General features: G+C 41.8%; 1 protein-coding gene and 1 long non-coding RNA gene across 2 annotated transcripts in view; one reads left to right on the plus strand and one right to left on the minus strand.

The window, feature by feature from the left end:
- TNFSF8 (TNF superfamily member 8) overlaps positions 1–9,811 on the minus strand; it is a 25,870-nt gene extending 16,059 nt beyond the window's left edge. Inside the window, exon 1 of the mRNA XM_083486047.1 lies at positions 9,200–9,811. Within this exon, the coding sequence (XP_083342173.1) occupies positions 9,200–9,397 (198 nt within the window). The 5' untranslated portion in view covers positions 9,398–9,811. The remainder of the gene's footprint in view (positions 1–9,199) is intronic.
- LOC310698684 lies at positions 4,096–17,666 on the plus strand. The gene is made up of 2 exons (XR_014521698.1): positions 4,096–4,391; positions 17,148–17,666. It is a non-coding gene; the product is annotated as an uncharacterized lncRNA (long non-coding RNA).
- The last annotated feature ends 6,340 nt before the right edge of the window (positions 17,667–24,006 follow it).

Raw genomic sequence — 24,006 nt, forward strand, 5'->3', positions numbered from 1 at the left:
AAAATGTTGTAAAAAAGTCAATGGTGTTTTGAAACCCTACATTCTCAAAATGAGATGGAGCATCCTTAGGTGATGTGAGACACCAACAATGGGGCATGAAGTTTCAGGGGTGGTAACATCCAGATTTGGATTATTGCAATGCACTCTGCATGGGACTGCCCTTGAAGATGACTTAGAAACTTCAGTTGGCCTAAAATGCAGCAGCCAGATTACTGGGTTCCATTTAAATCTCACAAAACTCCCTTTTTTAAAAAAAAAAAACAGCAGCACTGGTTGCTAGTTCATTTCTGGGCCCATTTAAAGCTGCTTATCTTAGCATTTTAAGACCTAAATGACACAGATCCCAAATACCTGAAAGACCACGTCCTTCTCTACAGACCTCCCTGGGTATTAAAATCAACAGTCTTTATAGATCTTGGCCAGGGGTAGGCAGATGCGGTTCAATCAGCTTCTCAATCTGGCCCACGAACAGTCCGGGAATCAGCATGTTTTTACATGAGTAGAATGTGTCCATTTATTTAAAATGCATTTCTGGGTTATTTGTGGGGCCTGCCTGGTGTTTTTACATGAGTAGAATGTGTGCTTTTATTTAAAATGCGTCTCTGAGTTATTTGTGGGGCACAGGAATTTGTTCTTTTCCCCCCTTTCAAAATATAGTTCGGCCCACCACATGGTCTGAGGGACAGTGGACCAGCCCACGGCTGAGAAAGGTTGCTGACCCCTGATCTTGGCAGTGCTCCCCCCCCCTGGGGGACACAGGAGTACGCATACCCCTAAACATTTTGTGAATCTTTGTACTTTTGTCCATTTACTGTATTTGTTTTCTCCAAGTATAAAATGGTGATTTTCTTGAGTAAAAATTAGAGTACCCCTAAACATTTTTTTTAAAGAAAAAAACCACTGGATCTTGGCAATTCCGTCACCCTAAGAAGCTTGGGAGAGGGCATTCTCTATGGCAGGCTAGTGCCCTAAATGTTCCCTCCCAATGGATGTGAATTTGGCATCTTCATTACAGTGGTATCTCTGGTTAAGAACTTAATTCATTCTGGAGATCCGTTCTTAACCTGAAACCGTTCTTAACCTGAGGTACCACTTTAGCTAATGGGGCCTCCTGCTGCCGCTGCGCCATCGGCACACGATTTCTGTTCTCATCCTGAGGTACTACTTCCAGGTTAGCGGAGTCGGTAACCCATTTTTCTAGGGATGGGTGGCAATCTTAATTCCTATAAGCCCCTGTGTGATGGGATGATGAGCTGCTTGTGCGTAAAATCCAAGTCCCTCAGAGTTTGGTCAAGTCCGCAAACCTCTGTCTGTAACGGAGCCCCTTAAGCATGGCTCCGTCAGTCGCTGGCAGATTCCGACAGTGGTTGCTTTCGGAATCTCTTCCAACATAAAAGCTCCTTAACGGAAACGCGCCTTCTGGACTCTCTGCGTGACAGTTTCCGACGAGGAGTGGGTGTCCCTACAGGAGGTCCTGAAACCTCCCCACTGTTTTCGCTGGAAGTGTCTCTGAGCCATCCCTCCTGCTCACTTTCCCTCGGATCACCTCCTCTCCCCCTGCTGGTTCCCTCTTCAGCTGCTGAGTCTCTCCCAACCTGTGTGAGCCCTTCCACCTCCCGTCCTTCCGATGGCAGTTCCCTGACACCCTGCTATCAAGACCATCATAGCTAATGATCAGGGATGCTCCAGATTCAGAAGCTTGGTCTTTTGGAAAAGGAACCTATGTACAAGCCTTTGCTTTATCACACACACACACACACACACACACACACACACACACCCTGTAATTTTATATCCAGGTTAAAATTAATTAAATGGTATTCACATAATGAATGCACTGTCAAAAGAGGTGGTGAAGACTGCTAACATAGGCCAGATCCACACCATACCAAGAGCATTTGATACACATTTAAATCACATGGCTTCCCTCAAAGAGGCTTTTAAAAAGGGATTAGACAAATCCATGGAGGAAGAGTCTATCAATGGCTATTGGCCATGATTAACACAGTGGAACTTCCATGTTCAGAGGCAGTTTATCTGAATACCAGTTGCTGGAGGACGACAGCAAGAGAGACCTGTTGCTATCACATCCTACGTATGGGCTTCCACAGCAAGATGCTGGTCTAGATGGGCCTTTGGTGTGCTATTCTGTGATGAATCTGCCAGTATGAGTTTGGGCTAACCTACCTCACAGGGTTGTTGTGAGGTTAAAATGAGGATGGGATAGAGGACATTTTGTATGCTGCTCTGATTTCTTTGGGTGAAAGACATATAGCAATGTAATAAGCAGACTTTTTATTTTTTTAAAAAATAATTTTGCATCTGTTTTGTTGCAATACTTGAAATAAATACTTCAAAAATATAAAAAATAACAACAGTGCCCCCTCCTAGTAAAACAATATCAGCAACCACCCAAAACCTTCTTAAACTGTGAGTTCAACAAGTTCTTAACATACTGCAGAGGCAGTAAGCTGGCTCTCTGGGCATGGCCTCAATTTTGCCAGATGGAAATTAATTTTGCCCTTCTTTCATCAAAACATAGCTCTGATCAGAAAGGTTAGTGTTTTCTCTTGGGTGCTGGTGCAGTTTTGTTCAATCCTGATATAACTGGTCACTTACAAGCTTGAGGCTGCAACAACATCTGTCTTCCTTAGAAAATCAATTTGGTGACATTATGCCAAAAATGTTATTCTAGGGAGTTGTAGTGATTGCTTGTCAGGAGTGTGGATCATTCCCTGAGGATATCTGTCAAATGTCTTTGAGACCAATGAGATCAATAGTTGGTTTGAAGGAGAGGAAAAAGACTGCTCTACTCACTTCTCATAGTTTTGTTTGGGTGGTATGCAAGAGCGTAGGATGCTGTCTTATAGTGAGTCAGAACATTGGTCCATCTAGTTCAATACTATCGTTGCTGACTGGCAGTGGCTCTTTCCAGGCTCAGCCCACCTGGGGACACCAGGAATTGAACTTGGATTCTTCTGCTTGCAAAGCAGATGCTCTACCACTAGGGAAGGGGGACAACTTTGATTCAGTGTACATTTAAAGCCGAATGTATAAGTTTGCACTTTCCAAAACAATTTGAGAACTGAAACACGGCCGTCCCTCAAAATGCGCACTTCTTTGAATTTTGTGATTCATTTCTCCAACCAAGCAATGTTTACAAAAATGCACATGCCAGGGGAAGGTGTGCATGAAGAATAAAAATGGCATCCCAAAATGCATTATATGAGGATAAATTGCTCACAAAATGTGTTTCTCCTAAAATACTGAAGAATGTTCATGGTGATTATTATATATAAATATCAGAAATTGTGACAGAATTGTGGAGAACCAAATTTAAGAAAAATCAGAAACTGTGAGCACCAAAATGACAGAGCTTTCCATCCTTAATTGCCATTGAGCCATGGTCCTCTCAACCTTCCCTAGAAAGATACACACACAGCTTTCTACCTGTCTGTCATTCAGTCCATCCTGGGGAACTGGATCTATCCCCTGGGTCAGATACTTAACTCCCTCAAACCCCTGAGGGACAAGCTTGATAGGTGGCTGGGTTTACCAATCTGTCAATCACCAGACCTCCCCTTTCATGATATAACCGTGATGTATGAGTGATGTAGTTTGGGGGGGTATAACATGGGGATTAGCAGCTAATAAAAGTTTGGGGGCTCTTTTGTTCGGGGCTTCCATCTTGTTCCACCTTGTGGCAGGTGGGAGTCCTGTCGTGACAGTCTTCAATAAAGACCAAGCCTACTGGCTGCTATTTTGCTCTGGTATTCCTGGCTGGTGTCCTTGGTTTTGTCCAAGGGAGCCCTCAGATTTCTCCATTTACAGATCCTGCATGGAAGATCCAGCACAGACCCATGGGGTTGGATTAGCTAACTTTGAAGATCCCTTGTGACTCTTTGATTGTATGGCTTTATTTAGGAAACATATTCCATAGTGGTTGAGACTAGGAAGGATTGTAAGCTATGGAGAGATGGGAATACGAAGGAGAGTTCTGTAGACCCAGGGTGGCTGAAGAAAGTGGTTGCTAAATGTCTAGAGTCTAGACATTAACGGGGGAATTTTCCTAGTTTTGGTTTCTATCTTTTACTGCAGCTGTACTGGCTTGGCAACGCTAAGAAGAGGACCAGCGAGCAACACCTGATTTTCGCAGCTGGATTTGCATAAACACTATCAACCAATGTAATGACCACAGGCTGCTACTTCTTGAAAGTATAGCAACATCATTTTCTTTCTGGCCTCCCCCGCTTTTGTGACGTCTGGGAAGTGAAGCACTGACATCTACCAGATCAAAGCACAAATCCTGGGGGCTTTGTTTCTGGCATCACGGTGTCAATCCTGGTGGTGCTCACCCTCATGGATATTATTCTGGGGGCCACACACCAATGGTAAGTGGGACCAGATGCAGATGTGCATCTTAATGTGTGTGCTGTGCCTTACAAAATACTGCTTCCTGCACACACCCCTCCTTCCTAGTATTCAGGAGGTAGAACTTAGCCATCAATATCCTCCTTATCCTCCATGAATTTGTCCAATCCTCTATTAAATCCATTCATGTTGGTGGTGGCCATCACCACCTCTCGTGACATTGAAATCCATAGTTTAGCAAGCTGCTGTGTGAAGAAGCACTTTTTTTTGTCTGTCCTGAATCTTCCAGACTTAAAACCATAGAATCATACAATCTTAGAACTGGAAGTTACCCAAGGGTCATCTAGTCCAACCCCCTGCAATGCAGGAATCTCTGCTAAGTCAACCATGACAGATGGCCATCCAACCTCCAAGGAAGCAGAGTTCACCACCTCTTGTGGGAGTCTGTTCCACTGCTGAACAGTTCTTCCTATCAGAAAGTTTTTCTGAAAGCTTAGTTGGAATCTCCTTTCTTGGAGCTTGAAGCCATTACCTCGAATCCCACCCTCAAGGGCAGGAGAAAACAAGGAAGCTCCTTCTTCCATGTGACAGCCCTTAAGATATTTGAAGATGGCTATCATATCTCCTCTCAGTCTCCTCTTTTCCAGGCTAAAAATACCCAGCTCCTTCAAGCATTTCTCATAAGACTTAGTTTCCAGACTCTTGATCATCTTGGTTGCCCTCCTCTGCACACATTCCAGCTTGTCAACATCCTTCTTAAATTGTGGTGCCCGGAACTGGACAAAGTATTCCAGGTGTGGTCTAACCAAGGCAGAGTAGAACGGTACTATGACTTCCCTTGATACGTCTGTTGATTCAGCCTAGAGTAGCCTAGGCTTTTTTTGCTGCTGCATCACACTGTTGACTCATGTTAAGTTTGTGGTCCACCAAGACCCCTAGATCCTTTTCACATGTACTACTAGTAAGCCAGATGTCCCCCATCCTATATTTGTGCATCTTCCTGCCTAAGTGCAGAACCTTACATTTGTCCTTATTATAATTCATTTTGTTAGCTTGCGCCCTGTTCTCTAATCCATTAAGGTCATTTTGAATTCTGATTCTGCCTTCTGTGGCATTAGCTACCCCTCCCAGTTTGGAGTCATCTGCAAATTTGATGAGCTTCCCCTCAATTCCTTCATCCAAATCATTTATAAAGATGTTGAACAACAACGGGCCCAGGCCAGAACCCTGTGGCACCTCACTTGTTACTTTTTTTCCAGGATGTTGAGGAACCATTAATGAGTACTCTTTGGGCTTGGTCAGTCAACCAGCTACAAATCCACCTAACAGTTACCTCATTCAACCCACATTTTAGCAGCTTCCTCGAGAGAAAATCATGGAGGACTTTGTCAAAAGCCTCACTGAAATCAAGATATACCTTATTTTTCGCTCTATAGGACGCACTTTCCCCCCTCCAAAAATGAAGGGGAAATGTGTGTGCGTCCAATGGAGTGAATGGAGAGCGAGAGGGCTCGGTGAGCACCCACCCCTCTCACTCTCCACACTTCAGGGATAGCCGCCTGAAGCCTTTGGAGCGCAGCAGGAACTCGCGCTGCGCTCCGAAGGCTTCGCAACCTTGCCACCGCTCCTGGACCCGTTCTGGGGGCTGGGGTTGGGGGAAGCTCGGGCTTCCCCCACCCCAGCCCCGCGGTTAGAAGCGAAGCCAAGACAGCGAGCGAGATCCATTCCACTCGCTGCCTTGGCTTCTGCCAAAGCTGCACACAGCCTCTCCCGGCTGGAGAGGTTGCACGCAGCTAAAGAGGAAACCAAGACAGCCAGCAGGATGGATCCCGCTGGCTGTCTTGGCTTCTTTGCTCTTTGGGGCTGGGGGAAAAATATTTCCCCCCCCCTTTATTTATCCCCCTAAAAAATAGGTGCGCCCTATGGTCCGGTGCGCCCTATGGAGCAAAAAATACGGTACTATATCCACAGCATTTCCTTGATCCACCAAGTTTGTAACCCCCCCCCCAAAAAAAATTGTTAGGAATCTCATGCTGGGTCTTAGTAACCACAGAATCCTTTTATAAATGCTCACAGACTGACTGTTGAATTATCTGTACTAGGAACTTCCCTTTATAAGAACTTCGGAGTAGACCTGCTTGATCTAGCCCATCTGATCCAGCACCCTGTTTGCAAGGTGGCAAACCAGATGCCCATGGATAGCACACAAACTGTGGACCTGAGTGCAACAGCAGCACTGTCCGCACTTATGAGTCCCAGCAACTGGTATTCAGAGGCATGCTACCTCTGACCATGAAGGCAAAGTACAGCCACTGTAGCTAGTATCCTTAATGGTTTTATTTTCCATGAACTTATCTAATCCTCTTTTAAAATCACCCAAGTTGGAGGCCACCAGTTTAACTTGTGGGAGTGAACTTCATAGCTTTAACTATGCACTGCAGGGAGAAATAATTTGTCTGTTTTGAATCTTCTGACATTCAGCTTCGTTGGATGAAGAGCCTCAAATTCTAGTATTATGAGATCCTCATATTACATCCCTATGTAATCCCATTGGGAAGACCCAGGTAAGCCCTGCCCCACATAATCAATCACATGATGCAATGCACACGCACCATTTGAATGGCAATGCTCGTCAACTTTGGGGGCCCCCAGCCCCCTCAAATATTTTATTAGGGGGGCCAAAGCCCCCTCAGCCCCTAGGAGTTGGCTCCTATGCCCTTGAGACTTTGGATTTCAAACCTTTTCAGAATTTTGCTTGTGAAATTTAGCTTAGACAGTCAGGTTTCTCCCTCCCCTCTTAACTCTTACAGATAATTTTCCTATGCAGTAACATTAAGAAACCATTTCCTAAATTCAATGCTATTAAGACCTTGTTTCTTATTGAAATAATAATAATCCTGGAAACCATTCACATCTATAATGTCAATTTATGACCTGCAAAATTTTGGAGAAGTACACATTTCATAGAATGGCTCTGTTTTGGTTTGCATACTGTTTCAGAAACTGCAAAGCAGGTTGATTTGCCTTTTAATGGGAATGGAATCTAACCCTCCATCTCTGTTGGCACAACTTTACAAAGTAGGTTCCATTCCTTCTAATACATACCAATGCCCTTGAGTGACGTGCCCCCCCACCTCAAACTCAGTTTCTCATGAGATTATCATGGCTATTTCCACCACTATTCATCTTATCTCACTCCCCAAACATTTGGTTCTTTGGTTCTTTCCAAATTATTATTATTATTATTATTATTATTATTATTATTATTACTATTTATTTCTATATGGTTTTAAACAATATACAAAGAAAAGGATGACAAAAGAAAGAATCAAAAGTAGCATTCAACTGCCTCACTGCCAGGGAAAAGAAATAAAACAAGTTAATATTGCATAGCAAATAGTCTGTCATGACTGTGTTTTACTTAGAAATCAGTTCAATTTATTGTGAGCAGCCATTAAACACATAAAAATAATAACAAGAATACCTGAAGACATTTCAACAGCTCAATGGATAAAAAAATTGTGCCTTAGGGGTTCATTTTGAACTGTTTTAAGTCATGTTTTCAGTATGTGCTTTGTACTGCTTTTAAAACTATGATCTTATTATATTTCTATGAATTTTCTTGAGACTTTTATGTAAAAAGAAACCCACAAATTAATAATGAATAATCAAGGGTTGTGAGAGAGCTTCCCCTGGAGACTCTCCATGAGCTCGGAACATGAGGGAGAGTATCCCAAAATCATCTACTAATGGGGCATACTTTTTGGAGGGGAAAGTATCCAAGTAAGGATATTGCTTCTGCCATTTCTTTTCTAACCTTTCTCCCCATTCTCTGTTTTGAATCCTTATTGCTATCCTTACTGAGATTCGTGTCTTACTGAGGGTTGGACTGAATGACCCTAAGGGTCACTCCAACTCTACCTTTATATGATTTTATGAATCCAGTGTTTGTTCTACTTAGAGTAGACCCACTGAAATGAATGAATATCTCTGGCTTAGGTTTATTAATTTCAATGTGTCTACTGTGTGTATAACTTAGTTGGATCCAATATGTGTGTACATACATATGTGCACAATTATATGGGGTGCCTTTTTAGTCTATCAAACATTTTCTTTTCTTAAATAAGCATCCTCTAGATAGATCAGGACCATAACTCAGTGCTAGAGCATAGTGTTTGCATGCAGAAGGCCCTAGGATCAGTTTCACTCATTTCCCAGTTAAAGGACCTCAGCATGCGATAGGAAAGACCTGTCTCTGCCTTAGACTCCAAGGAGTAAAATATGACCACATATAAGACAGTTTCCAATTAGGGATGGAGGAGAATTTAAATTGAGCAAACCAACCTATTTCTCACCTTCTAGACTAATACATAAAACAAAATGTAATAGCACTTTAAATTTTGCTGTTCTCTATATTTGTGAAATAGTTCTTGGCTTAAAACATGCTTGGATATTGACCACATTTCTAATGAGAATTGGAGTCCAACAATATCTGGATGTCAACATTTTACCTACCCATGTTTTACAGAATACCATCAGCAAAACAAATGTCCTTATTCCAAGAGCTTGAAATCAACACGTTGAGTCTGCTTGTAGGAATTTTGTGACATTTCAAGCAGTAAAGATCTCAGCCTGTATTTCATATCCAGTCACCTACTCTCTGCAATGCAATTGTACTGGCATTGTACAGTGGAGTTGGCTTTCATGGATCAGTTGAAGCCAAAGCCTGAATAATTGCAAAAGGTGTGCCGTGAAAGTTGAAACTCAACATTTTATCTGGATAACAGGAGTTAAGAGAGCCCTAGGGCAGAAGCAGGAAGCAACTTACCGTCCTTTGAAGTACCAAGACCACAATGGTTCCCAAAGATGCAAGAAGGCAGATTGTGAGAGAAATGATGGCGAAACAGAAGTATGTTTGGATTGGGGCACTGAACTTCCTGGTGACACTTTCTTCAGTCATATCTCTGGTAGCTTCCTGAGGACAATTCACTTGCATGAAAGCTTTCCGTTCTGCCTGAGAGTTCATCCCCTTATGAAGTCCTCAAGCCTTTCACTCCATACCTCTTTCTGATCACCTTCAAACAAGTCTCTGCTCCTTAGAGGATTCCCCCACATTTTGGCTCATGTGATCTGGAAAAAATAGATTCATCACTTGCCGTATGAAGAAAAAAAAGGAGAGGAGATCTGGAGGCGGGAGGTGAGTCGACTATGATCTCAACAAAGAGAAGGCTTTTCGGTACTCCCAAAACAGACTTCCACCAGGACAGTGCTTGCGTGAGCCCATTTGTAGTGCCTCACACTGAATAGTGAGTAGCAACAAAACACGGCTCATTGCCCTCTCTCAGTAGATTTGTACAACCCCATTGTCACATTTTGGTAAAATAAATCACTCTCAATTTTGGTGACTTCCTCTTTCACAAATTGCAGACTTGTTTCCTTTCTTCATGTGATGATGCAGCTACACTGAGTGATTTCCGCTTTGGAGATCTGAATTCCCAGAGCTGCTGATTCAGATATACATATATATTTAGAAACAAGTGTACAGCCTCAACATAAATGCAATGGAAAACATGCTCCTTTCTTTCTACACTGTTCCACTCCATGGTATCAAATATTCACAGTTGTGTTTTTTTTCTGGGTATCTAGAGACACCCCAAGCACATTTGTTCATTATTTATTTATTTAAGTCACGCATATACTGCTCCATATTATAAAGAAATCTCTGAGCAGTTTACAGCATCAAGATATCAGAAAAGTAAAAATAAAAGAATTAAAAGTGCAAACACAACAAAAAGAAAACAAAGAATCAAAAATTTAAATCATAAGGCATCACAGGACAGAAGTACAAAGATACAGCACAACTCGAAAGGAATAATAATGCATTAATTCATACAAAGATTTCCTTTACAAATAATAAAGTTTTGTAAAAATAAAAATATTTTCCATCTATGAATTCCATCATTATTGAGAATAAATGTTCTATATAGCCTTAAATGAGCCAGGCATTTGCATATGTGATGGCACTGAGTGATCATGTGCCTCAATACAGTGGTACCTCGGGTTACAGACGCTTCAGGTTACAGGCACTTCAGGTTACAGACTCTGCTAACCCAGAAATAGTACCTCGGGTTAAGGACTTTGCTTCAGGATGAGAACAGAAATCACGCTGTGGCAACAGTGGGAGGCCCCATTGGCTAAAGTGGTACCTCAGGGTAAGAACAGTTTCAGGTTAAGAATGGACCTCCAGAACGAATTAAATTCTTAACCCGAGGTACCACTGTATTTGTATGAGAAATAAAATCATGCCACATATTTTTTAAAAGGTCATTTGACCTCTGCCCTTTAAATATGTTTCGTTTGTGAGAAGCCCAATTTGTCAAAGCCTTGAATACCTGCAATCTAGATAATTAAAACTGAAGTTCTTTCAGTACAGCCCTGGAGATGAGAAATATTTTTTTTTACTTTCTGAATCTAATTCTATTTCCGTATACAGGTTCAAAAGGGCCACTACAGTTTAGAGTAGCACTGGTCAATTGGAGAAGACAGGCGTAGCCAATGTTGTGGTCTCAAGATGCTTTCAGGCTCCAATGCCCATCAACCCAAGACAGCATGACCAGCAGCCAGAGGTGGAGGGAGTTATGGGACTTTTAATCTCAGGACATGGGCTTCAGCTCCACATTGGGCAAAAGATTCCTGCATTGCAGGTGCTTAGACTAGATGATGCTCATGGTCCCTTCCAACTCTATGATTCTATGATTCTATAGTCCAACATCTAGAGTGCGCCATGTTGGCTATGCCTGAGATAAGATACCCTCTTAAAACATCAGTATAAACTACAAAAAATAACTACAAAAAGTAACAACATACAGGGCTCATAAAAACTATTAGCAGATCCACAATACAAGAGAGAAAAAAATCAGCCATACCTACAAAATATACAAGCATGTATTTATAGATAAAAACACTCTCATTTCTTCTGCTGTCTCCCTACCTTAATATCACACTGAAAGGTGGGCCATGCTGTCCCTTCTCTACTGATCATCCCATTCACTAGCCCTGCTCCATGCTCACATGGAGTGTTGTTGCCTGACTGCAATGTGTCCTCCAACGGTGCAAATGTCTCTTGTTTGTCTGGACAGGTAATGGAGAAGCATAGGCAGAAGCTGTAGAAACATCTGGATTTTGCATGGCTGAAAAGTAGAGTACTTTTCAATTGCCTTGTCCACTTTTGGCTGAGGCCTCACCCACCCTTGGTATGTGTACTGCTGGGAGACTGGCTACAAGGGAATGGAAACAGCTCCCCATCTCACGTCTTCCAACTGCTGAAGCTTGTCAATTTCATCTTTTCTGTTCTGTAGTGAGGTCTCACATCTTGATTAGGCTTCTCTCCCCTGCCCTCTATCTCTGCAGTGAATCAAAGATACCATTTCACTCTGGAGATGACTATTGCAGTGGGTTTGAACTTCTTGTCATTTTCACCTCTATCTGTACTTGTGGTGGTAGAGAGAAAGCATGTTAGTTTCACTAAGGCTTCTTGTGGCCTTTTGTACACAAACGTTTATACAATTGGCAGAGTGGAGCTAGGAACTGAGCATCAGGCCTGTGCTGGGGCCCAGTCAAGGTGGAAGCAAGAGTTCAGAGGCAAAGTCACAAGCTAAAAGTGAACCACATCAACCCAGGAATATTATTTCCCAGCAAAATCCAGCCTAATAAGAACCCTTGTGAAACTCTTCCTGCTTCAATGGATATGGCCAGTGAGATGAGCAAGGTTAGACCAGATCTTAGAAACATGATACTGCCCAGATGCTTCACCTTTTCAGACTGAAAACCCCCAAATGTTTCCACTTTTTCTCACTTGGGAGTTGTTTCACTCCCCCTGATTGTTTTGGTTGCCTTTTTCTGAATCTCTTCCAGATTCTTTATTGAGGTGAGATTACCAGAACTGTAAAGGTAAAGGTAAAGGGACCCCTGGGCATTAGGTCCAGTTGTGGTCAACTCTGGGTTTGCGGCGCTCATCTCGTTTTACTGGCCAAGGGAGCAGCATACAGCTTATGGGGCATGTGGCCAGCATGACTAAGCCGTTTCTGGCGAAACCAGAGCAGCGCACGGAAACACCATTTACCTTCCGGTACCTATATATATATCTATTTATCTACTTGCACTTTTGACGTGTTTTCAAACTGCTAGGTTGGCAGGAGCAGGGACCGAGCAACGGGAGCTCACCCTGTCGCGGGGTTTCAAACCACTGACCTACTGATCGGCAAGCCCTAGGCTCTGTGGTTTAACCCACAGTGCCACCCGCGTTCCTTACCAGAACTGTACAGAATATTTAAAATGTGATTGCATTGTAGCTTTCTATAACAACATTATAATATTCCTGGTCAGTCAGTCACTATCAGTTCAGTACCATTAGTGTATATGTGATTCCTATTATTTTTGCCCCAATGTGCATCACTTTACAGTTGTTTACATTGAATTGTATTTGACATTTTGCTACCTAAATTCTTCTGCAGCTTGAATTTCTGAACTGGAAAGGAATTCAGTGTGTTTAAAAACTTACCCCTGCTTTTTGGTGGATATTAACAAGTCCCTGAAAAACTTTGCTGAGACTGTTTTGGGAGAAATTCTGCAGCATCTCTATTAATTCACATATATCTGGAATACTCAATTCAGCTGATATTGTGATGACCACAACTGTACAAGCCCACAGAAAATGGAGGCATCCAATACCCTATGAACAGACTCAAAGTGACTGTACTTCCTCATCATGGTTTCATGTCTGTGGACAAACACTGGCTCCCTCGGCCTGAAAGCGAGATGAGTGCCACACCCCATAATCACTTTTGTTTGGACTTAGCCATCCAGGGGTCCTTTACCTTTTTTTACCTTGTCTCAGTACCTGGCTCTCACTCTCACTCTGGCATGGAATGGCAGGGAGGTGCTGAGTGTAAAAGCACTTTGCCTGCTAAAAACTCTCCTACGCTGCCATTAAGAAGCATAGGTTTTCCTGTTAATTGGGTTTTTAATTGGGTTTAAAGTCAGGTGCGCTCTGAGAGATGTTGTCATCCGAACTGCAAAATTACCCAGCTGCATTGATCTGAGGTTTAAAACTGAGAAAAGGATTTTATTTGGTGTGGGCAGTGAATGATGGAGAGGGGAGCCTCTGGTTTCCTGTTTATTTTTAGTTTCTTTATTAATGATTTGGCAACCCTCTCCAGACGCAAAATTTTAAAGATACAAAATTAGATTTGATTGCAGTATGGAACAAAACTTGTGATTAAAATAACAATTAGCTGTGGTGGTGGTGGAGAGCTCTATTGCTTGAATGGATTATCTTGGAAAATTAGAGCAGATACCATCTCTACCCCAAAACAACAACAACAACAACAACAACAACAACAACAACAACAACAACAACAACAACAGAGAAGAGATACAACTTTAGTGGACTTTGGCCAAAATGCAGCTGTAAAGATGAAAGGAATTTGGAGCCATGGATGAGGGAGGCATGGAGACCCTGATGGTGATTAATTAAAATGAAAGTACTCGAAGATCCCCTGTGGAGGAAGCTGGATCCCTCTTTCCTGGGCTGTGGAAATTTCTAGGTGTTGACTGAGTAGTGAGAAAGAGTGGACTGGGAGTATGTTGTTGTCCGGAAACACCAAGCAAGATGAGAGCATGATGGGAGGGGGCTATTGAGATACTTTGAGAATTCTCCAGGATTATAGCCCCACACTGAGAGACAACAGCATTTGGAGGAATTTCAAGAATAGGACAGCAGGCAAATGCCAAGGACTACATAAATGGACATATTCAGACTGACACACACAGAAAAAAGGAAAATAATTAGAACAATTCATTTGAAATCCTATGGAAAGTTAGATAAGGTATTAAAATGGATAGAAATTGCTAAAAATGCAGCTGTTATCTTAATGAATAAAATACCAACTGAAATGTAATTACGTAGGTTTTAATAAAAGATATGAACTGCAGCAATATAAGAACTGGACAAAAAACATTGATCAAGGAGCATGGGAAACCACTTTGATTAAATTGTATAAATCTGGAAATAATTGGAATTATATTAATTGATATTAATTGGAATCTGTATAATTGGCAAAACTGTGGTAATATTGGGCAAATATTGGAGAATTAATAAAAAATTTTATTAAAAAAGTACAATCAAAATTCTCATGGCTTTTATCCACTAAGCCCATTCCAAATATATACATTTGATTTTATTTTCACTGACTGAATCAATCTTTTTTGTCGTCTTCAGGCAGCTCATTAGCAAGAATTTCTGTTAGGGCTGCACTCAAACACATTCATTCTCTTTTATTTATTATTTCTCATGCTGTGAATCAGTAATAGAGTATCTCCAACATCTTCAGATAGGGCAGCGAAAGGCCCTTGCCTGCAATGCTTGGGAGCTGCTACCAACCAGGGTTGACAATAGATGAGCCAATGATCAGGCTCAGTATGAGGCAGATTCCTATGTTCCTATTTTAGGGGAAGGGTGGTAGCTCATTGGTAGTTCAGCATCTGCTTTGCATGCAGTAGGTCTCAGGTACAGGGAAGGGGTGGGCTGCATATTTCCTTGCTGTGATGAGGAAAAAATATATTAATAAATTATACATCAAATACAGCTTTGGAACACAAAGTGATCTGAATTCAAGATAAAAATAACTTTGGCAAAAAGAGATAAACTTGAAAACCTTTTTATATATTGGAGAAGGGTTTCAATGGAATGAGGGCGATATTAATGATATACAAGATACCACAGAAGATTTAGATAACAGAAGATCTAATAACATGAAAGAAGCAGAGTGAGAGAGGTGGTTTAGTGCTATAATCAGAGGAGTTACTCATAAGATTCATACACTTTGACGTTAAGATGACAATAAAAATGGTTAGACTCCACTATTTATTCATTTCAATGCTGCTCTTTGTATACAACTCAAGATGGCACAAAGCCGGAAAAATACAACAGTCCATTAAAAACATTAAAACAGTGTTAAAATCTTTGAAAAATAGCAACGCAACAGTGAGTCAGGGCAAATTAACATAATTCTCTGGAACTTGACATAAGCAAAGACCTGCGTACATAGGTATGAGTCAAGTGGGGTGGGGAAGACATTTGACACATTTATTAATCAACAAATGCATTTAACATAGTGGAATGAGTATTTATAAGAGAGACTTTGACATGTTTTGGCAGAAGTCAAGAGTGACTAACTTTTGGCTCTACAGATACTGCCACCAATTGCTCCCATCTGCCTGAATATCAGTCAGGGATAATGGGTGTTGGATTCCAGAAAAACCCAGAGAGATATAGGTTCCCCTCTTGGGGATAGGAGGGGATTCAAGTGGTTAGACAGATTTAACATTCGTAGAGCTAGAATCCTGATTGATGGGCAGCAGTCAAAGAAGCCATCCTGGCAGAAGTGCACAATGGGGATGCTTACTCTTATCTCTTATTTGAGATGTATAGCAAAGTCCCATTCTCCAGGGATAAGGCATGTTGGGTGTTGTAGGGAAACAATACCTGGAGGGTCTCAGGTTCCCCATCCCTGCCACAGCCTATCTGGATAGATTGCAGCCCAACATTCATGAGGTAACTGTGGAACACACATTGCATGTGTGTGGCCACAGTCGTAATTCTTCTTCCTCCTCTTCTTCTTCTTCGATTGTGCACAAAAAGCTCTTGTAAGCATTGGTCAGAAGAGGAAAGGGTCAGAAGGAAAATGGGACTGCATTCCTACACCTGCTTACTCAAAGGGACTTGTAAATGTGCTTACTTCTGCATAGGGTTGCACTGTTGTTGGGAAGAGATAGGAATTGCTGTTGCCTGCTACATTGCTCCCTTTGCTGCCAGTTCAAATGAAGGCACAGGTGAGCCAGATATGATGGGACAGCAGCAGCTGTGAAACACTGTGAAACAGAGTCAGGTAGAGAGAAATGGGGGCGGGGGCGGAGAGGTTGCAGTGTTTGGGACTTTCTAGTTTAGAGAAAAGGTGAGTAAGAGGTGACATGATAAAGGTTTATAAAAGTATCTGTGGCATGGAGAAGGTGGATAAATAAAAGCTTTCCTCCCTCTCCCATAATGTTAGAACTCATGGACATAAAATGAAGCTGAATGCTGGAAGATTCAGGCCAGAGGAAAAAAACTGTGGAACTCACTCCCACAGAATGCATTGATGGCTCAGAAAATGATGAGAGGGTTACCTTTGCCTGACTGGTGAAGGTCCCACCAGGAAATCTCTGACAAAATGAGACAACCTGGGGTTCTGAGAATCCATGGGGCCTTAAAGTGTAATTATAATCTCTTCTTGCTTTTTTTTAAAAAAAGAACACCAATGAGATTTTAAAAAATGTTATGCACCCTAAAAACTGAAGGGGTAGAGCAGGGCATAAGTTTCATAAAATGAGCACTTAGGGAAGCCAAGTAAGAAGATCATTGAGGTGGAGGAGGCAGTGGTGGGTGTTATGAAATAAGCAACAACCTCAAGGGGAAGAAACTTCAGTTCTGGAATTTTGAGAAATAAGCCTCAGCATTTCAGTGGCAATAGATAAAGATCTGTCTGACTCTATGCTTTTGACTCTTGGCAGTTTGTGACTACAATAAGAAGTTTCCAATGTGTCATTTCCACTGGGGGTTTGTGTTCATCCTGTGTATTTGTGTGTGTGTGTGTGTGTGTGTGTGTTTGCATGGGAAAATGCACATAGATGCACAAATATTTTTGGGTGTTATTTACCACACATCTACTATCTTTCAGGGACTGCATAAGGATCCTGCAATGTGTGGGCATAGTACTGAACAAAGAATCCTGCCCTGCCCCCAAGACAAATTCATTACAACTAAGCTGCCAAACCGAGTTCTCGTGATTCTAGAATATTAGATGACATGAAAAAGTTATCCAGTTCATCTACAAAACAGTCCTATGAATGAGGAGATCGTAGAATTCCCCTGTTCTGTACCTTTTTTGTTCTCTTTGCTTGCTCTGAATTGTGGTTTACCTAGGAGGATTTCTATAAAAATAATAATCTGGAAATCAAACATGCAGTATCTTTTTTAGCTTTTTCTTGATAGGTAACAAGTATGGGAACCAAGCAAGACAAACTGGAGCTTTTAATACAGGATGGCAAATGTGGGATGAAACTCATGACTGGAATGTAGGAATTGAGAAGTATAACCTGTTCAAAAGGAATAGACCAAACAGGACAGGAGGAGGAGTAGCATTTTATGTAAAGGATGTTTACACTTGTGAATAAATCCATGACCTGGAACATAGAAAGCAGATTGAGAGTATATGGGGGGGGGGGGGGTAATTGAAGGAGAGAGAAACAACAGTGACTTTACTGTGTGTGAATGCTATAGACTGCCAAGCCATACTGAAAACTTGGATGATGCCTTACTAGAGCAGATTACCAAACATTCAAAATAGAGAGAAATAACAATCATGGGGGACTTAAACTTCCCTGATATCTGGTGGGACTCAAACTCACACAAGAATGTAAGGTCTGACAAATTCCTCCATTGCTTCACCGACAATTTCACTTCCCAGAAGGTGGAAGAAGCAACAAGGGGATCATCTACTTTGGACCAGGTCCTCACCAACAGGGAGGAAGTGGATACACTTGGAAACTTGGTATGAAGTGATAATGTCCTCCTATGTTTCAGAATACAAAGGAAAGGGAAAGCTAAGTGTTGTCGGACACGCACTCTGGATTTTAAGAAGGCCAATTTCAAAAAACCGAAGGAGCTAATGGGTGAGATCCCATGGTCAGAAATACTCAAAGAGAAGGGAGTTCAAGATGGATGGGAGTTTCTAAAAAGAGAAACATTGAAGGCCCAAATGCAGACAATTCCAAGAAGAAAGAAAAGTGGGAGGCATATAAAGAAACTGGCGTGGCGGCATAAGGAATGAACAGATGAGCTGAGAGTTAAGAAGGGCATGGATAAAAAGTGTAAAAAGGGGAAATCACGAAGGAAGAGTATACATGAGGAGCCAACAGTTGCTATCAGAATAGCAACAGAATAAATGATGTAAGGAGGGAGCTGCAGCCCAAGATAGGGAATACCTAGCTACTTTATTTTTTATATAAATTTTATTTATAATTTTCATTGTTGCCAAACATCACATGACAGTTCCCAAGATGGAGGAACTGTTTTTTGCCTACATTTGGAAACTTAAACATTTTAAATCAATAAGACGATCAAACCATTCTAAGTTAGAATGATCCAGATGCCTCGGGAGATACAGTGGTACCTTGGGTTAAGTACTTAATTCGTTCCGGAGGTCTGTTCTTAACCTGAAGCACCACTTTAGCTAATGAGGTCTCCTGCTGCTGCTGTGCCGCCAGAGCCCGATTTCTGTTCTCATCCTGAAGCAAAGTTCTTAACCTGAAGCACTATTTCTGGGTTAGCGGAGTCTGTAACCTGAAGTGTATGTAACCTGAAGCATATGTAACCTGAGGTACCACTGTACTATCTCCATTTGGCATGATAGTTCTTGAAATTGAGGAGTGGATTTTGGCCTAAATTGAAAACTGTTGGATGCTATTTTGAATCAAGGTGGTGGGCCTAACTGTTCCAAACTGCTTTGACTGGGACGCTTTTGAGGCTATCTTTGCCCCATTTGGGGTGATGGTTCCTGAGACCAGACAGTTCGTTTCGGTCTGTGTTTGGAAACCGTCAGATGCCATTTTGAATCAAGATGGCACACAAATAGATGCATCCTAAACAGCACTGATTTGGACACCTGGAAATATATACTTGCCCAATTTGGCGTGACAGTTCACTGACCTAAATCCCATCCCTCTTGTCCATCCAAGGGTGCCAACTTGAATAAACATATTTTTTGGGGGGGTGGGGAGGTAAGCCCTGCCCCACATAATCAATCATATAACATGATGTACAAACACCATTTAAATGGCAATGTCCATCAACTTGGGGGGGGGGGAAGGCTGGCCACCTCAAATATTTTATTGAGGGGGAGAGGCAAAGGGACCTCAGTCCCTAGGAGTTGGCTCCTATGCCTCCCCCAAGTCCTCCCGAAGCAATCTTATACTCCTTTGTCTTGCCTTTGCTCCACCCTTTTCATACCTCTTTGGCTTCTGGGAGACCAGAGAGGAGGGTAGCTTGTTGAAGCGGGAGGGAGAAACAACTTGCTCCATCACCACCTCTTCCTATTCACCCCTTCTTCTGGCTGGTTGAAGTTCTCCCCCCTCCCTGATGAGGCTCTGCACTCCACAGTAGGCGGGGGGGTGGGGGTGGGAATCACCAGATTTGCTTGCCTCACTGACATCTAGAGTACCCAGAAGGGCACCTCCCTCTTCTGTCCCTGGATGCCTGCCTTCCAGTACCCAACCCACTTCCTTTCCTTCCTCCTCCTCTTCCAAATGGGGCTGCCAAGTGATCTGACTCAGTATAAGGAAGCTTCCTATGTTAAGCACCAGGCAACTGGGTGGGTCACATGGAAATAATTTCATAGCCACCTCTTGCTGATGTATATAGTACGCTTGAATTGGGAATCATAGGGTCCTCTAAGTGTATGCAGACAACTAGCAACACAATCAGGTTCCTGGCAGCTAACATATATGTATTTGTCAACTGAATCAGATGGAGAATATCATTCATGGCATACGGTAATGTTCCTTATGCAGTGCAACAAGGGAGAAACATTTTGTTTACATTTGCAACCTGTTCTAATTGAGTGGAAAATATATGCTGGAAGTCTCTCTCAGACACTAGTGGCAGCATTGTAAGCAATTTTTCCCTTCCAAATCTGTCTAATTTTTCCCAGCGCTTAAAAGATCACAGCTCTCTGTATCTTTTATCAGGGGAAGCCCAAGTTTCAAAATCATTTCCCCAAGTTTCTATGAAATTCTAAAGAAAACAGTAAGCAATGCCTGTTGATGCATGAGACTTTAAAGTCAATGCATAAGCTCCAACATTTTATAGGGGAAAGTTTCCCTCCCTCGCCAATACTAATCATAGAGCTGGAAGGGATCACAAGGATCATCTAGTCCAGCCTTTCTCAACCTGTGGGTCCCCAGATGTTGTTGAACTACAACTCCCATCACCCTAGCTAGCAAGGCCAGAGCTCAGGGATGATGGGAGTTGTAGTCCAACAACATCTGGGGACCCACAGGTTGAGAACCGCTGAAACTGCCTGCAGTGCAGGAATCTTTTGCCCAACATGGGGCTTGAACCCATGACCATGAAATTAAGAGTCTCATGCCCTACTAACTGAGCTATCCCAGGAGACTGGTGTTTTTGAAGCCTTGATTCCATCTTTTATGTGCTCTGTTTATTTACACAGAAAGTCTTGTACTGCTGTGTTTTAAAAGCCAAGACGGTGATTTGTGATTTGGTTGGCGATTCAGCAGAACAGGGGCTGAAAGTGGCCCTCCTGGCTTCTCTGTCTGGCCCTTGGGATTCTTCTTAGGTCATAACCCAACAGAGAGCCACACCTCTTACTGGCCCTGCTTACACCCTCATTGAGTGCTTTTGCCTGGCTGGACTGTGTTCTTGAACTCTGAGAAAGCCTCTTGTGTGGCTGGCTGGAGGACTGAGTGGAATGTGTGTAGAAAGTAGAAAGCAATGCAAAGGTACAATCTGCGTTTAAAAAACAAAAAAACTTTTTTACATTGTTACATTTACGATCACAGTCCTATGTTAATGCACCCTGCTATTATAATGAATAATAGTCAGTAGCTAAAAATCTGAACCAGATTCCAGCTGGATGAATATTTGTAATGTGGAATGTTAACTCCAGTTGCATGATAGCTTCAGGCAGTTACATTAGCCTCCTTGAGTCTATTCCAGTACAGTGGTACCTCGGGTTAAGTAGTTAATTTGTTCTGGAGGTCCGTTCTTAACCTTAAACTGGTCTTAACCTGAAGCACCACTTTAGCTAATGGGGCCTCCCGCTGCTGCTGTGCCGCCGGAGCACGATTTCTGTTTTCATCCTGAAGCAAAGTTCTTAACCCGAGGTACTATTTCTGGGTTAGCGGAGCATGTAACCTGAAGCGTCTGTAACCTGAAGCGTATGTAACCCGGGGTACCACTGTAAACAGACAAATCTTAGACTTTAGTCCACCACTGCCTGCTGACAGCCATGCATCTCTAAAACAGTGGTAAAATTGGAACTAACCACATCAAAGGATGCCATACCAAATCCATATTTCCTAGATAACATGTTTGTTAAGAGTGTGACCCTTAACCTGTGGTATGTCCTGGCATTTTGGAGCTTGAGTGAACGTAGAAAGCCTTAACATGTGTTAAACCAAAAAGGGTTTTATTTTGCTTAGAACAGAATTGCCTACCGTTTTCGCAGAAAGTATGTGCCTTTTAACAGATGCATGGTAGGTGATGACTCAGAAGAAATATCCCCCTATCCACACTGGGGGCGGAGGAGGAGTTAGAATCTCTAGGCTATGCTCACGTTGTCAGTTTAAAACACAGCTAGGTCATTCTTTTTTCTTTTCTTTTTTTCAAATAATGAAAAATGCAGTTTTTATATATGTATATAAAAACTATAGAAAAGAAACAGGAGAGATATGGGTTGTGGGCTCACAATGTGTATACACCACTACTCAAACCAGTGGTGAGAGTGTACTGGGTGAAGAGTAAAGGGAAATGTATATGCAGCCTTAGTTTGTACAATTCCAGATGGCAATGGAGAATATAACACATTGATGCTTTGGTTTGTGGGCATTGTGTGTGTTCTTTAAAGTCTAGCTACTACATGCCCAGACTTGCCTGAATTAGCCCAGACTTGCCTGAATTAGCCCAGACTTGCCTGAGCTGACCCAGACTATCCTTACAGTCTTATTTCATGTTTTGCACCCAGGGATGCACCTTCCAAAACAAGAACCACTGCACAGCTGTCCTTCAAAATTCACGCTCCTCTAAATATTCTAGTTCAGTTCTCCAGCTGAGTAATGAGTACAGAAATGCATACACTGGGGTAAGGTGTCTAGAAAAACCATATATTGATGAAAATAACATTAAAAATGCATTATTTTAGGGGAAATGGCTTTACAAAAATCTGTATTTTTATTGCAAACTGATGTGGAAATGTGGAGAACTGAACAAGTTTAGAAAAAAATGAGGAACTGAATTTGTCTGATTTGTCTGCCCCTCCTTGTACCGTGTCTATTTATGATTATGCCCATGCATTCATTTCCCATTTCGCAGTTCCAATTCCTCATATCAAGTAATCCACATACAGCCAATATTTTAGTAAGGAGTCTTATGAGTTGGAAATGAGTTGGAAGTCACAGTTATCCTTGTCCCGTAGCTTATATGTCAATTTTGCCAGTTCTGCATAGTCCATCAATTTTTCTTGCCATGATTCTTTAGTTGGGGTTTCTTCAGTCTTCCATCCTTGTGCTATTAGAACTCTTGAGTCTGCTGTTGCATACATGAAGATGTTTTTCAGCTTTTTTGGCAGATCTTTTCCTACAATCCCTAACAAAAATGCTTCAGGTTTTTTAACAAATGTTAAATGGAACATTTTCTTCAATTCATTGTATACCATTTTCCAATTTTTTAAATTACATTACAATCCCACCACATATGATAAAATGCCCCTTCCTTTTCCTTACATTTTCAACATATATTTGAACTAGTTTTGTACATTTTCCCTAACTGCACTGGTGTCGTGTGCCATCTGTACATCATCTTCATGTAATTAGAATCATAGAATCATAGAATCATAGAGTTGGAAGAGACCACAAGGGCCATCGAGTCCAACCCCCTGCCAAGCAGGAAACACCATCAGAGCACTCCTGACATATGGTTGTCAAGCCTCTGCTTAAAGACCTCCAAAGAAGGAGACTCCACCACACTCCTTGGCAGCAAATTCCACTGTCGAACAGCTCTTACTGTCAGGAAGTTCTTCCTAATGTTTAGGTTCTTCCTAATTCTCCTTCAGTAGGGAACAATCGGTAAATTTTAAATCAGTTTTCCATAATTTTTCCAAATCTTCCATCATAACGTTGTGACCTACATCTTGTGCCCATTTAATCATAACTGATTTTACCTCTTCATGTTTCATCTCCCATTCTAATAGTATGCGGCCTTCAGTAATTTCACTTTCCCTTCGATCATTTCCGTTTGAAACCTAGATTTTGTATAACTGAATCCTTTCTTGCTGTCTTCTTTATGTGTTTCATATAGTTGTCGATAATGCAACCAACTCTGAAAGTGGTCTTTGATCTCATCATAATTTCTTAATTTCCATTTTCATGGTCCTTTAATAAATCAACATATGTGAGCCATTTTCCTTTCTTTCCAAGTGGTTTGAGCAGTAATGCTTCATGTTTCTTTATTAGCTAATAAACCAAAGTTATTGGTTGAGCAATATTGGTTGGTACATGTTAGAGTTAGCTCCAGAGGTAAAGCTGGAACAACTAGATGCCCATCTGACTTTTAAGAGACCCATATGCTAGTATTATCAGGATAAGGACTGCTGAAACATCACAGCATGGCAGGCATCAGCTGAAATTATACGGGAACAGAGGAAGAGAAAAGTGAAAAAGCGGAAGTGGAGATGCTGCGTAGGATATGATCAGAACAGGGAAAAATGAAGAAACTAATGGAAAAATAAACTTCTCTTAGAATTC

The sequence above is a fragment of the Podarcis liolepis genome (assembly GCF_965112155.1).
Source record: "Podarcis liolepis genome assembly, chromosome: Z".
Lineage (NCBI taxonomy): Eukaryota > Metazoa > Chordata > Lepidosauria > Squamata > Lacertidae > Podarcis > Podarcis liolepis.